Below are 12,832 nucleotides of genomic sequence, written 5' to 3' on the forward strand. Positions count from 1 at the left end.
CCCTCCCGCCTTGGCAGGGTGCTGGCCCCGGCTCGCTTCGCCCCCGGGAAACTCGTGTTTTTTCATGTGGTGCTTTCTGTCGCTTGAGGGGTGGAGGGGTGGTCCGGTGTGGTAAAACGATGCTGCAGGTTGCTCCGTTGCGGGCTTGGCGGCAGCTGGACAGCGAAACCTGCCCGGGCTGGAAGTTGTCCCTTCAATGCGAAAGTGCGGGGCTGGCGGTGAGCCTGGCTTTAAGGTTTTTTTTATAATAATAAAACTGTTCACAGCAGTGTGAGGGAAAAGAGGCAGTAAGAAGCAGTTCTGTACGTTACTGTGATGCATTCTAAAGGTGGAAGCTAGAGGCCTTGAGCAAAAGACGTTTTTCTTTTGAGGATCTCTGTGGGTGTTGCATACATAGAAGTTACCTTATCAAGTAGTTGATAAGGTTTCTTTTTAATTATGGTATGTGGACTTGTAGCAGGTAATTAAATGTGTCTTATGATGCATGTATGTCTGCTTTGCCAAGTGCTGTGAGCTCTTGTAGTGCTTCCCCTTTGTATACTGGGAATCCAGTACCTGGTGAAACATCTTTAAAGCACTATAATTTTAGGTTTTATAGCTCCACAGAGGCTGCAAAAGTGATCTTAGTTCTCAGCAGGCTTGCCCTCAACTGGTTTGTAAAGTAACTCTGTTGGCTGAAGTTCTAGAAGGGCTCTTTGCATTAGCTTAATTTTTAGTGACCCACAAGATTAGAAGTAGGCTGACATGTTTTAGCATGTGCATATTCTGTGATTAAGAATCATGGCATAAAGTGTGTTTATTTTTCTGAGCTAAGTATTTCCAAAGAGGGGTGGCATTTTGAGTAAGACTCACTAATTGTTAGTAACAGAAAAAGCAGACATAGTTGCGGAATGCTTCCATTTAGTGACCTCTTCCATCATCACACCCCATGCCCCTTTGCCCCAAAAGTCAAAGCAGATAGAGGTGTTTATATTAAAAATTCTCATTGGGGTTTCATAACCTGTTCTTCTTATTAAAATAACAGTTCTTTACCATGTGTTCCTGTGTTCATGCCAAACCCGATCTGGTTGGCATGGCCCTATGCTAATTGTGTGGTGCTTGGATTGGGGAAAACAACTTCTTGAGATAAAGTTTATTTCAGTAAATGGCTGGAACGCTTACTGGAATTACTGTCCTAGACTAAGCAGTTCTAAAGGTAAACGTAGTTACTGATGGACCACTTCAGAAAACCAAGTTTGACATTTTCAGCAGAAGTAGAGTGATTATAACTTTTGGGATCCCTAAACTTCACCAAGGTCAATGGGATGATTACTACTTAGGCAGCTAAATCCATATTTAGCTGTGTATGGCTGTCAAGTTCAAATGTTTGTTTGTGTTTCAGAACTGTGTTTGGATTTACTTCTAAAATATTGTGGGGATTAAGGCTAGTACAGGTGTTAAACACCAAAATACTTATCCCTTTAATAAGTTTTGCATTGACATAATCTAATAATTAAGCTTAGGATCAGTATATTAATAGGAAATTTTCTTAAATGAAAATAGGTAGAAAATAAGGCCTGCTGGCCTCAAAACAATATTGGATCTTTCAGGGTTTTTATCTACATTCAGCCTGCAATATAGATATTCCCATAGCGATGATTGATGTAAAAGGCCATTAATCTTCTCTTTAGAACCAGATGGCTAAAATAATATATGCATGTGTTTTCTGTAGAAACTCTAATTGTTTCCAAACTATGAGCAAGTGGCAACTGGCTGACATGAAGGACTATATGCTTCTTAAAGAGAGGCAGAAAAAACAGCCTGAGGGAAAGCATTAAAGGTATGTCTACACAGTTGTGACTGAATACACAGTTATAAATTCATCTGTGGCATGCCTGGCAAGGTACAAATTTCACATGCATTTTAGATACGTTAACTACTAGTTAATCCATAATGTTGAAGACTTGTACAACATCTGACAGTAGAAGGTAGAACTTAACTTCAAAAGCGGTAGCAGGTTTTTAATTTTTTTTTTTTTTTTTTAACCTGTGAATGACCATATGACCATTTCTAATCCATTTCAAGGCCAGGTCAAATTTTGCTGCTAGAACAGTGGTATGAGGTAGTACATGCACACTTTGGTTTAGGTTTGAAAGCAATGCTGCTTAATGACAGTTGTAAAGTTGTGGTGTGCACAGATGGAAAGTGTATATGTTATTTGTGTTTGTCTCAATTTCTTCACTGTATTGCAACATTTTTTGGTTTAGGCTGTAGTTTGGATCTTTCTTAATGCGATTTAATTTGGTCCATTGCCAGAACAGAATCACGTACTTTTTTGTGCTTGTTTATCCCCTTTTTCCTTAGATCAGACTTAGTGATGTTGCACCTGCAGGATAAACAGACCTGATGAAAACTTATTTTATGTATTTCTGGGGTGGAGTGAGTGAGAGATGGAGTTGCAAGAAGTGGTAGCCTGGATTTTTTGAATCTGCATGCTCAAAATCAGCTTTCTTTAACCTTGTCTGATCCCCGCAGTTCAAACTCTATTCCTGTGAAGTGCACCCTCTGATCTTCTGTCTTCCTCGTGGCTTTCTGTTTCTCAGGCTGAGCCTTTCTTTTCTCTGTGAACATTGCCATACCATGTTTGTCCTGTTTTCTATGTTTTTTTCCAACACTGTGAGAAGTTCAGTGGAATTAGCTTCCTAGCTTCAGCAACCATTTGAAGGCATCAACTTCCCCAAGGTACTGAACGAAGTTCAAGTTTAATGACCTTCCATTGCTTTGGGGCTGTAAAGCATAGCTTGCAAAGTATTAGAGTGTTTCCACAGGATAGCAGGTTGGTTTGCAAGTTGTATATATACAGATGTCCCATTTAGCCCTCAAGAATTCAACACGATTCCATTGTAAATACCTGTAAGTTTGGATGACCTGTACCATTTTCTACTCTGACATTTAACAAAAAGACTAATAAAGTGCTTCAATGAATAAGCAAGGATGTAGCAGCAGACAGCAGTGAGTGCATTGTGAGGGTGGGATTGATTTGGGTATGAAATCAGCGTAAAAAAAAGAACCCACTAAACAACCTGAAAATTTATGTTACTTGCATCTCCAAAAATGATCTGAGAGTGAGAGAAAATGCCTTGTTTTGAAAAACCTTAAGTTTGTCCTGGTTAAGGAAAAGGTATTAAAAGCAGTGGAGATGTGACTTGATTTTTTTTTGGTGAAAAATGTAGAATAGTAACCAAAGGCTGGAAGTTGAACTCTGACAAATCAGAAATAGACATGCTTCTAACTGCTCAGGTGACTCTTGATGTGTGCTAGATTCCTGGTTTTTCCCACCTAGTCTGAGATGGGATATTTTTACAGATGTAAACTTCAATCAGGTAAGAGTTGTTGGGCTCAGTATGAGTGAAAATGAGGGACATTTTACTGTCCTGTGGTATGCAGAATGGTCAGACTGCTTAGTGGGTAAGTCCCACTGCCTCTCTTTGAGGTACCGCAGAACTCCTTGTCTCAGCATTTTCTGTTGTTGAACATGCATGGCCCTCATCAGATAGCAGCAGAGAGTCGGCTGTCATTTGCTCCATGGTGTACCCCCTGCAGAGAGGGCTTTGGGAGGCAAGGAAAAAGGATTGGACTTGGCTAGATGGACGAATAGATGCTTGTCTGTGTCTGACTTGTGAGCTAGAGGATAGCCGTCCCTGAGTTAATTGATTGTAAGAAGGTTTTGGTCTCTAAAAATGTTGCACTGACTAACAGCACCTCTCTCATTTAAACCCACGTGCTTGTGAGGGATTAGAAATATTAATTTACGTCTTCTGATTCAAAAATAGTCTTTGCTGCAAACAGAGCTTACTTTTTCTACCATGATGCTTATGATGACATACTTTCATACTTTTGGAAAAGAATAACCTCTATTTTTACTTTTATTTGATTTAACAGTGAAGTCCTGGCTTCTTTATACAAAATAACCACATTTTTTTATTTTTCTGTGAGGTTTACATTTACAAAAGCATTAGCTTTTCATCCTGAAGCTGAAGGAATTGGTAGAAGTTCATGGATATGTATGTAAGTCCAGCTGAAGGACTAACATCCCAAACTATGTGCCTTTTGAGTTAAGGTGGGAACTATCATCTTAAAGCAACATGTCTGTCAGACTGTATTAGTGCCTTAGCCTTAGACACTGAATATAAAACTAAAGAAAATGATACTAAGCAAGATTTCTTAAAAATCTACGTATTTATAAAAAAAGAAAACAAAGTTATTTGTCTTTAAGCCCATTTAATATCTGTAGGCAGATTACTAATAAAGTTATTTATCACTTTTCTCTTTTGACTTTTATTATGTGAGTTGTGATATTTTTCACTCTTCTGTTTTACAGGGGCTTATTATAAAAATTGTTACTGTTTGTGTCACTTTTAATTTTAGCTCTAGTGTTTCCCATTGCTTTTAGAGTCAGGTCATTAAAATATTACCCATGCAGTATATGTCAAAGAGAAGTTACATAATCAGAGCAATTATATTACACTTGAAAAAAAAACATCTGTTAAGTAAAAAAGGAACAGTTGCTACAGAAAAAGCTGTAGTGTTGATAAACATCTGTGAATATAAACAGTTTAGAAGCCATGTTTCAGTGTAGCGTTTGTACAGAACCTATTAATAATTAATAGTATTGACATGTCTAAGTTGTGTATATGGAAGACTGGCCTTTGGGTTCAAGTTCTTAAGTGACCTAGGGTACCACAAACAGTGAAAAAAGAACAAGCTAATTATCATGGATAAAATAATGAACTAAAGATTTGTGTTAAGAGAATTTTTTAACACATCAAGAGCTTCTAGATAGAACGCCTTAATCAGGTGCAAATAGATGTATTTGGTGCTGTAAACCGGTATTTCATGTTTGTCGGGTGGCCATAAGGCCACCTTTTTTACTTCTGCTGAATTACCATTAAGGACTAATTATTGATGAAGGCAAGGGATGATCCATAGAAAACTTACTTGCTCCATATGGAGTAGAAGTTTGTCTTAGATGCCTGCTTTCTGGTTTGTGTTGTATAATACAGAAGAAAAAATCTGGATTATTTAGGTTTAATATATGCACTCAGAAAGCTTGTTCTGTGGAGTCTGTATTTTCCTTCATAATTCTGTGCACTTGGGGAAGTAGGACAGCTCATGGCATACATGAATTGCAAGTGTGAAATTTTTGTTGGGTTTGTGATCAGATGAATAAGGATTCTTGGTATGCCTGAATATTAATAATAGTAATTTTCTTCTAGATTCATGCACGTATCATCCAGGTGTGCCAGTCTTTCATGATGCTCTCAAAGTAAGTATGCAACTAGCTTTTAAAGTCTTATCTTTTTTTCCATATATGTAAAACAGTATGCCTGTTTTCCTTTTTAATTCCAAATCTTTCAGTTGCTTTTCTAATTTCATGGGGATGTTTGAGCAACCCCATGAAATTAGAAAAGCATGCTTACTCAGACCTGAAGAAGTTGTTAAAAACTGTACTCATACGGTCTAAATGCCATGCAAGTCTGTATGACACGTTTCCTATTGATTAAGTTTAGGTGTCTCATTCTTTCAGTTAATTAACCTGCTTGGAATTCAAACCAGCTGCTTGTGGTCTTATGTGGCTTATGAACTAATGTGTATGCGACATTTGCCTACTATAAAAAATAGTTGTGTTCTGTTAATCTGACAAATGAGTACGTTGATTAAATTGGGACTGGTCACCCATGCATCTGATGCAGCTGTCCAGGATTCTTGGGCTACATCTTCAGTAGTGAATTAAATATACCCGTGACTGGTCTCCAGTGCTTAGGCCAACTGCGCAGCCCATATTCATTATATTAAACTGTTTTCCTACTTCGGATCTACTGGATGCATCCAAAGTGCCTACAGGGAATTACCTGAGACACAACGGCCAAAACAATACTGGAAATCATTCTAACAGTTTAATAGTGTATGGCCAGAAATCTGGTGTCCAGAAATGGAGCCTGGCACTGTTTACTGTATTAATACAGATATAGCCTAAGTGACACTTCTTAGGACACCAAACTGCTATTTAACCAAGCTTTGGGGCAGGCATTTTTTCTTGGTGTTTAGGAACTGCTTCTACTGGCAGTGCATCTTACCCCTGTCCCATAATGTGGTGTCTTTTGGGCTCATGTAAGTTTGTGCGTATGTGCTGGGTAGCGTGTTTTCTGCGAGCTGTTGCTCATATTGCAGTACATGACTCCGGAATCAGCAACAGTGTGCCACTCACAAACTAGGATGGACAATATTAGGTCAAATACAATACAGTTACTTAGACTATGGCAATTCTTTTTGTACAAAGTTATAGTTGTACTTATAACACAGTACCTAATTATAAAGACAGAAATTATACAGTTACCTCAAAAGATTGTGTTTACTCCCTCTTTCTCTTATATACGCACCGTTTTTAAAACAAGTACTAATTTCCCGCCTCTCCTTATCCTATCTCTTGGCCTAATTAAAAATTCATCATAATTTTGTATGGGTGGTTTTCTTCTTGCTATGAATTCTAGATAATCTAAGTGGGCAGGGTGAACCTTTTCTCTCCTTGACTGTGGAAATAGTTAATATTTTGAGGATATTTTAGAACCACCTACCTAAAACCCATTCTGTCACACTGCTTAAGCTCTCAAAGCGGTGGTGCATTTATTAGTCAAACTGTTGCCTTTAATAAGGTTCTCCGAGTTGTAAGATAAATTATTCACAGTGGCAAGAGAATTTTCTCTAAAATTGGATTTCTGGTTTATATAATAAAACATGTTCTTGATTGATGTAGTTGGATAGACGGCTATGCAAGGTAGATCTCCAGCTTTGTGGTGGAAAATAAGCAGTTGAAAGACTTGACTAGTGCTCAAGGAAAGAAAAAATCCTCACCATTTTAGGAAAGGGGCCTGTACATTATGCCACAAGTGAGCCTAGTCTTAGGTATAGTATTTGTTTTGCTAACGTGTTACTTTATGAGATAAAGTAACATTTCTGTTTTCTGTCATACAGAGTTGGCACCTAACTTGTCATGGAAATATTGCCTCACGTTTACCGAACTATCTGATTAAGGCAGCATGAGCGAACTAGAAATGGCAGCTGTAACAGGTTTCTCTGGCTTTTAAAAATGCACGATGACAATATTGTCCAAAGAAGGGAAGAAAATAATCTCTAAACATGATGTGCCGCATCTTGTAAAGGAATATAATTAGTCTTTTGCTTTTTATAAGCTGTTGCCAAGTAAGGTAGTCATGCTTGTTTTGTTTTTATTCCAAAATGTTTATAGGGTTGGTCATGTTGTAAGAGAAGAACAACTGATTTTTCTGACTTCTTAAGTATTGTGGTATGTACTCATGATTATTTACAATTTTTATACTTGTCAAATGACAGTGATAAATATTAAATGGCACATGTGCTTACATGTTTAAAATTTGCGTACTTTTGTTAAAACTGTATTAATCTTGCATGTACTATTTTTCTTGATATAATATTGAAGTTGAGTCTCATTTTCCAGCTTTACTGTTTATAATTAGTTCTATCAAAACCTATTTAGATGCTTGTTAACAATGAAGGAAGGTCAATATTTTTTGTTACTTTGCTAGATTACGGAAAGTATGCATTTTTCTTTAACATACGTCCAAATGAAGATATTTTCCACTTTAGTTGTAGGATTTCCTTTGCAGCCAATGTTTAGAGTGGGTTTAAAGGAGAAGATGGGGCTGAAGAAATAAATCGAGAAAACTCGTTGCAGTTTTTGATAATTTTTAATTGTGCACACTGCATATATATAAACATATGCTTTCCATAATAGGGCTGTACAAAGGGTTTCCATAACAGTGAGAAACCTCCTGAGCCTGTTAAACCAGAAGTCAAAACTACCTCTGAACGAAAGGAGCTAGCTGAACTGAAACCCAAATTTCAAGAACACATAATTCAGGCACCAAAACCATTGGAAACAATTAAAAGGCCAAGGTACAGTATACGAAACTAAGTTTTGCCAGATTTGTGGTCAGTTGGCCAAGTTAAAGCTCGTTTGGTTATTCAGTGTTACACATCTCATATAGTGCAAAAATTCCCAAATTGACTTTAAAAGAACTTGTGTTTGGTAGCATTGATGATGTTATCTTAAGCTTCAAAATGAGATGAAGGAATTCTGATTAGAACAAGGTAGTACTGGATCTCTCAGCATTTAGCTTGAAATAAAAATTGCAGTCTAAAGCCTCATAGCTTAGAATACCACTAGCAGTTGTGTTTAATGTTTTAAACAGTCATAAAAAATGATTTTAGGGTGCTTGTATTTAGATTCCTTAATCTCTCTTATTGATTTTTATTGTTGTAGAGTATTTAGGATTTCCTGTTGAAGTCCAAGACTGCCTTCTAAATTTCTAGTCTGTTTTTCCATAAACAGTAAGAATTGGCATTTACAAATCTTGTTTGTTTATTGTTGTAAGGGAGGTTGGAAAGGAAGAACCTTATAGCAAGATTAAAATTTACCACTTGGTTGTCTTCTGTAAATTATTTTTGATGAAGCTGACATGAATACATGGACTTTTTTTTAGCCCAGATGAGCCAATGACAAATTTGCAGCTGAAAGTGTCAGCTTCCTTGAAGCAAGCACTAGATAAACTGAAACTGTCATCAGAAAACGAAGAGAAAAAAGGTAAGGATGTAGAGATGTTAAGTAGGTATATGATGCTGATTGTCACACAGATAAATGAAATGCTATTTTTTTGTTTTTGAAGTAATTATTTCATGTAACTATGTTCTTGTTCTTAATAATGTGGGAAATACCTTCCAGTTTAGGGAATGATAATCGAAGTTTAAATGTGAACAATGTGGAGACTTGGGTGTTAGTGTATGTTCCCATTAAAATTATTTGAACTGCCTGTTTTGTGAGATTTCCTGGTTAGAATGGACGTGATGGGAACATCCATTTCTGAACATATAACTGAAAGAGTTTCCTAAGCAATGAACTCTAATCCTATGTTACTGCAAACACGATGTCATATAAAACCTTTCATAAACTGATGAAATTCCTCTGAAGTCTAGTTGGTTCTCCCTGGTCTGTTTTTCTTCTTTTTTCCTTCCCACGGTTTATTTGGAATTTGGTTTCAGAGCTACACTGCTCCTTAAGAATCACTTTCTAATTTCAACCTACATTTGTGGCTATTTTATATTCTCTTGTTCTTGCGCCAAAACTGTCATTTAGCTCTTCTTTCTACTTGGTATCCAAATTCTTTCCTTGTGTGTATTTATAGACAGCAGTTGGAGCCTTTTACATTCTTTTACAAAACCAAACAAGATGAGTGATTGTTCTCTTCCCCTATGACTGTAATAATCCTCTTCATCAATTTTTTTTTGCCCTACTTGAAACAGTGTAAAGGTATAGAATCTGATGCATAGGTAATGCAGCTTTTGGAATGTTTGCATAATTTCTGTTTCTTTGAACCTTTCTGGCAGACTTCAGTGCCAGGCAGAAAATAGACAGATTGAGAGGGTTTTTTTTCCTAATCTATTCCTTAGCTCATTCTAATTCTCAATAAAAGCAAAATATTTAGTACATTTTACAATTTACTTGCTATTTTCTATAATATGATTCCGTTTACAGAGGAAGACAGTGATGAAATCAAGATTGGGACGGCATGTAAAAATGCAGGCTGTTCAAAAGTAAGTGTTTCAGTTCCACTCTTAAACCCAGCTGCTAAACTATTAAGTTTGCAGTTTTGTTTTCCTTTGTTGGGTGTTTATGTGTGCTACAAAGTGATTTGGAAATGGCACAAAGTCCATCAGGCTTAACGAATGCACATTTGATAACACACTCTAATATGGACAAATGTGGGCTGTTTTGTACTGTGGATGCAGTAAGTCCACGATTACTTTTTTTTAAGCCTGTTCTGAACTTCTAATAGTAGGCTTGCCAAACCCATGATACTGACATGTTTCAACTTAAAATGTTAAATATAATATTGGTGAGAGGTGGCTTACTGATAACACTTGAATTGCTTTTGGTAATCTGGGTATAGGTCAAAAGCATCTGCAGATCTTACCATTTAATGCTTCGTGCCAGAAGAATCTGTAAAGAAAATGTTCTAGCACCAAAATTAGTCTTTATATTACACGGCCATTTAAACTGAAAGTTTTTTACATTGACACCTTTGTGCTGTACAGAACAGGACAGTAGAATTTAAACAGGTATTTCACTGGACATCTGACAGATTTTGCATTTTCTACTGAAACTGGTGGGAGAAGAATTTATAGCAGTCTCTTGTTTGTGTTAGGAAGAACTGATACGATATTCAGTAGCAGAGTTGTATATCATTTAATTTACTTCCTTTTGAGGATTCATGTGTTTTATGGATGATAAATTTAATTTATTTTCAAGTTAAGTACTTGTTTTCTCTGAATATTCAGAGTATTTTTAAAGATAGGTATCTCTGAGGATCTAAAATGACCTTTATGAGCATCGATGATGTCACCCTTGACATACTCCATTGAACTAGTACAAAATACAGCTTGTTAGAAGGAGTGCCAGGGAACCTTTTGTGAATGAAGGTTGAATGGTTATTTTGAAAAGCTGGGGCAAGCCATTAGATTTAGATTATGTACTCAAAAGCTTTGTAATACTTTGTTCAGTGTTTCTCTTGTGGATTGTGTTTTGTTTTGTTCTGTTTTTTCCTTTGGTCCACATCCTGTAACAGTAATACACTTTAAATGCTTTGTTTTACTAGACGTACGAAGGACCACACAGCACAGAAGAAGTATGTATATACCATTCTGGTGTAGCTATATTCCACGAAGGGTTAGTATTCAGTTAACTTCAATTTTTTAATTAGTCTTATATGTGTTCCTGCTTTCTTTGTAGATGTTGCCTTGTTTTCATTCTGTATTTCTTCTTCAGTCAAAAATGGCAATGCTTGAAGAGGGTGTGCTAAATTAACAGTAATATTGCATAAAGGAAAGATCTTAAGTACTCACAGTAAATAGTGTCCTAAATATTGTTTGTTAATTACTTTGCAAACTTTCAAGGATGAAGTATTGGAGCTGTTGTAAAAGAAAAACATCTGACTTCAATACATTTTTAGCTCAAGAAGGCTGCACAACAGGAACGCATGTATGGACTAAAAAGGATGCGGTAAGTAGCATTAACATTGCATTCTGTAGCTGGCCATTCGGGATTTTGAATACTCAAATGTAATTAGTAGGTTGACTGAGTTATGTCAAGCTGTTACAATCACTACCTCTGAAATAATACAGAGGATATTATGCACAGCATGACAACAGAGAAATGGAGTTTGAAGTAATCTGTGGTAGAAGTATACTTGTAATAGAGTACAACTTTTCTTTTTTAGTGATATGTATAGGATTACTGTTTTATAGTAAAAGTGTATTTGGCAAATTCAGAAAAAAAATACCAGTCTTTTCTGCTTTGTGAGTTAAGAAAGTCTATGGTATTCTATATAGAATATATTCCGTATATATTTCTTTAAAATAAGATATTAGAAGTCTTTCCTCCCCCAAAGACCCTGAAGAGAGCAGCCGTACGTGTTCTATAGTAAAATAACTGTACTTCCAGTTTCATTCAGAGTAGTTGAGTTGTTGTTTAGGTAGGGATGGCAGGCAGATAAGGTTGATGAGGTTCCATGGGTGGGGATGGAAGGGTCTCTTTCTGTCTAATTTGTATTCTGTTTACACATCTGAATATTTTTCTGGTCTGAATCTATTTCAGTGTTTTGGTTTGGCTACCAATATAACAAATACAGAGAGAGCATCTGTTTAGTTTGTAGGTATTTCATTGCAGTGTTGGGGACAAACTGCAGAATTACAAAGTGAAAAATATTTCCATTCAAGGTTTAAAAAGATTCTTAGAGAATATTATAGAACATAATAATGGAACTGAACACTTACTTTAAAAACATTAGCTGGTCACATGCTGGGTGCAGGTGAACACAAATTTCTTGTAATGAATGTATTGTCTATTGCTGAGGTAAAATGGGTTGATACTGCAAACATCAGTAACATTTAACAGAAGGAAATAAAGGTATATTATAGAAAGTATAGTTCTGTTACCTCATTCTATAACAATTACTTCACAAGTCCTTTACTTCAAGTCATGGAATTGCTGCTTGCTTTGAAGATTTATGTTTGTGTTTAAGAAGTATTTTCAGATACAGAAAGGTGGGATTAAATAAAAAAAGCTGAAGTTGTAAGCTTAAAACAGGAGAATATTCTTGTAAAGAATTTACTCAGATGTTAAGAAACTATGTGTATATTAAATGTATCTATATTGAGATAATGGGCTTCTAGCTAATGGGTTTTTTTACTTTACCTTTTTGTTGTTATTTTTGGTTTTTTAACTGTTTATTTTTCCTGCATCAGAGAACAGAGGGTAATACTCAATAATATTTTGCAGTAATATGAAAGTTTCTTAGAGTCATGCCTTTCTTTTTCTTTGATCGGTTCCTTTCTGCTACTTGCTGCATAACTGTAGTCTTGGAAAGGAAGTTAATCCAAGAAGTAACTTTTAAATTTGGTAGTTTGTTTTGGGATTTTTTAAATTTTTTAATTTTTTCTATCACAATGTCGCAGTTTCTTACTGTAGTCTCTCTCATAAGCATTGGTTTTCTCACTTCTAATGTTTGTCAGGGACCAGTAGCTGAAATAGTTAGTAAAAATGATTTAAGTGGAGTCTTGCAATCTCCTGTGAACATGCAATATAGTCCTTTATTAGCTATGTTTATTGGCTGTTAAAATAGTCCTGGGCTTTTATCCTGATTAATGTTGTAAAAATACTCCTGAATGCAATTTTAAGTCTTTTTTTCATAACTTTTTCCTT

The 12,832-nt window shown here is 36.0% G+C and overlaps 1 protein-coding gene across 1 annotated transcript in view; it reads left to right on the forward strand.

The window, feature by feature from the left end:
* Positions 1 to 119: 119 nt before the first annotated feature.
* CHORDC1 (cysteine and histidine-rich domain (CHORD) containing 1) overlaps positions 120 to 12,832 on the forward strand; it is a 14,241-nt gene continuing 1,528 nt past the window's right edge. The window contains exons 1-8 of the mRNA XM_009582836.1: positions 120 to 204; positions 5,256 to 5,305; positions 7,286 to 7,342; positions 7,811 to 7,971; positions 8,559 to 8,659; positions 9,608 to 9,666; positions 10,728 to 10,798; positions 11,026 to 11,135. Coding sequence (XP_009581131.1) covers positions 120 to 204; positions 5,256 to 5,305; positions 7,286 to 7,342; positions 7,811 to 7,971; positions 8,559 to 8,659; positions 9,608 to 9,666; positions 10,728 to 10,798; positions 11,026 to 11,135 — 694 coding nt within the window. The remainder of the gene's footprint in view (positions 205 to 5,255; positions 5,306 to 7,285; positions 7,343 to 7,810; positions 7,972 to 8,558; positions 8,660 to 9,607; positions 9,667 to 10,727; positions 10,799 to 11,025; positions 11,136 to 12,832) is intronic.

Source organism: Fulmarus glacialis, unplaced genomic scaffold (assembly GCF_000690835.1).
Source record: "Fulmarus glacialis isolate BGI_N327 unplaced genomic scaffold, ASM69083v1 scaffold16268, whole genome shotgun sequence".
Taxonomy (NCBI): Eukaryota; Metazoa; Chordata; class Aves; order Procellariiformes; family Procellariidae; genus Fulmarus; species Fulmarus glacialis.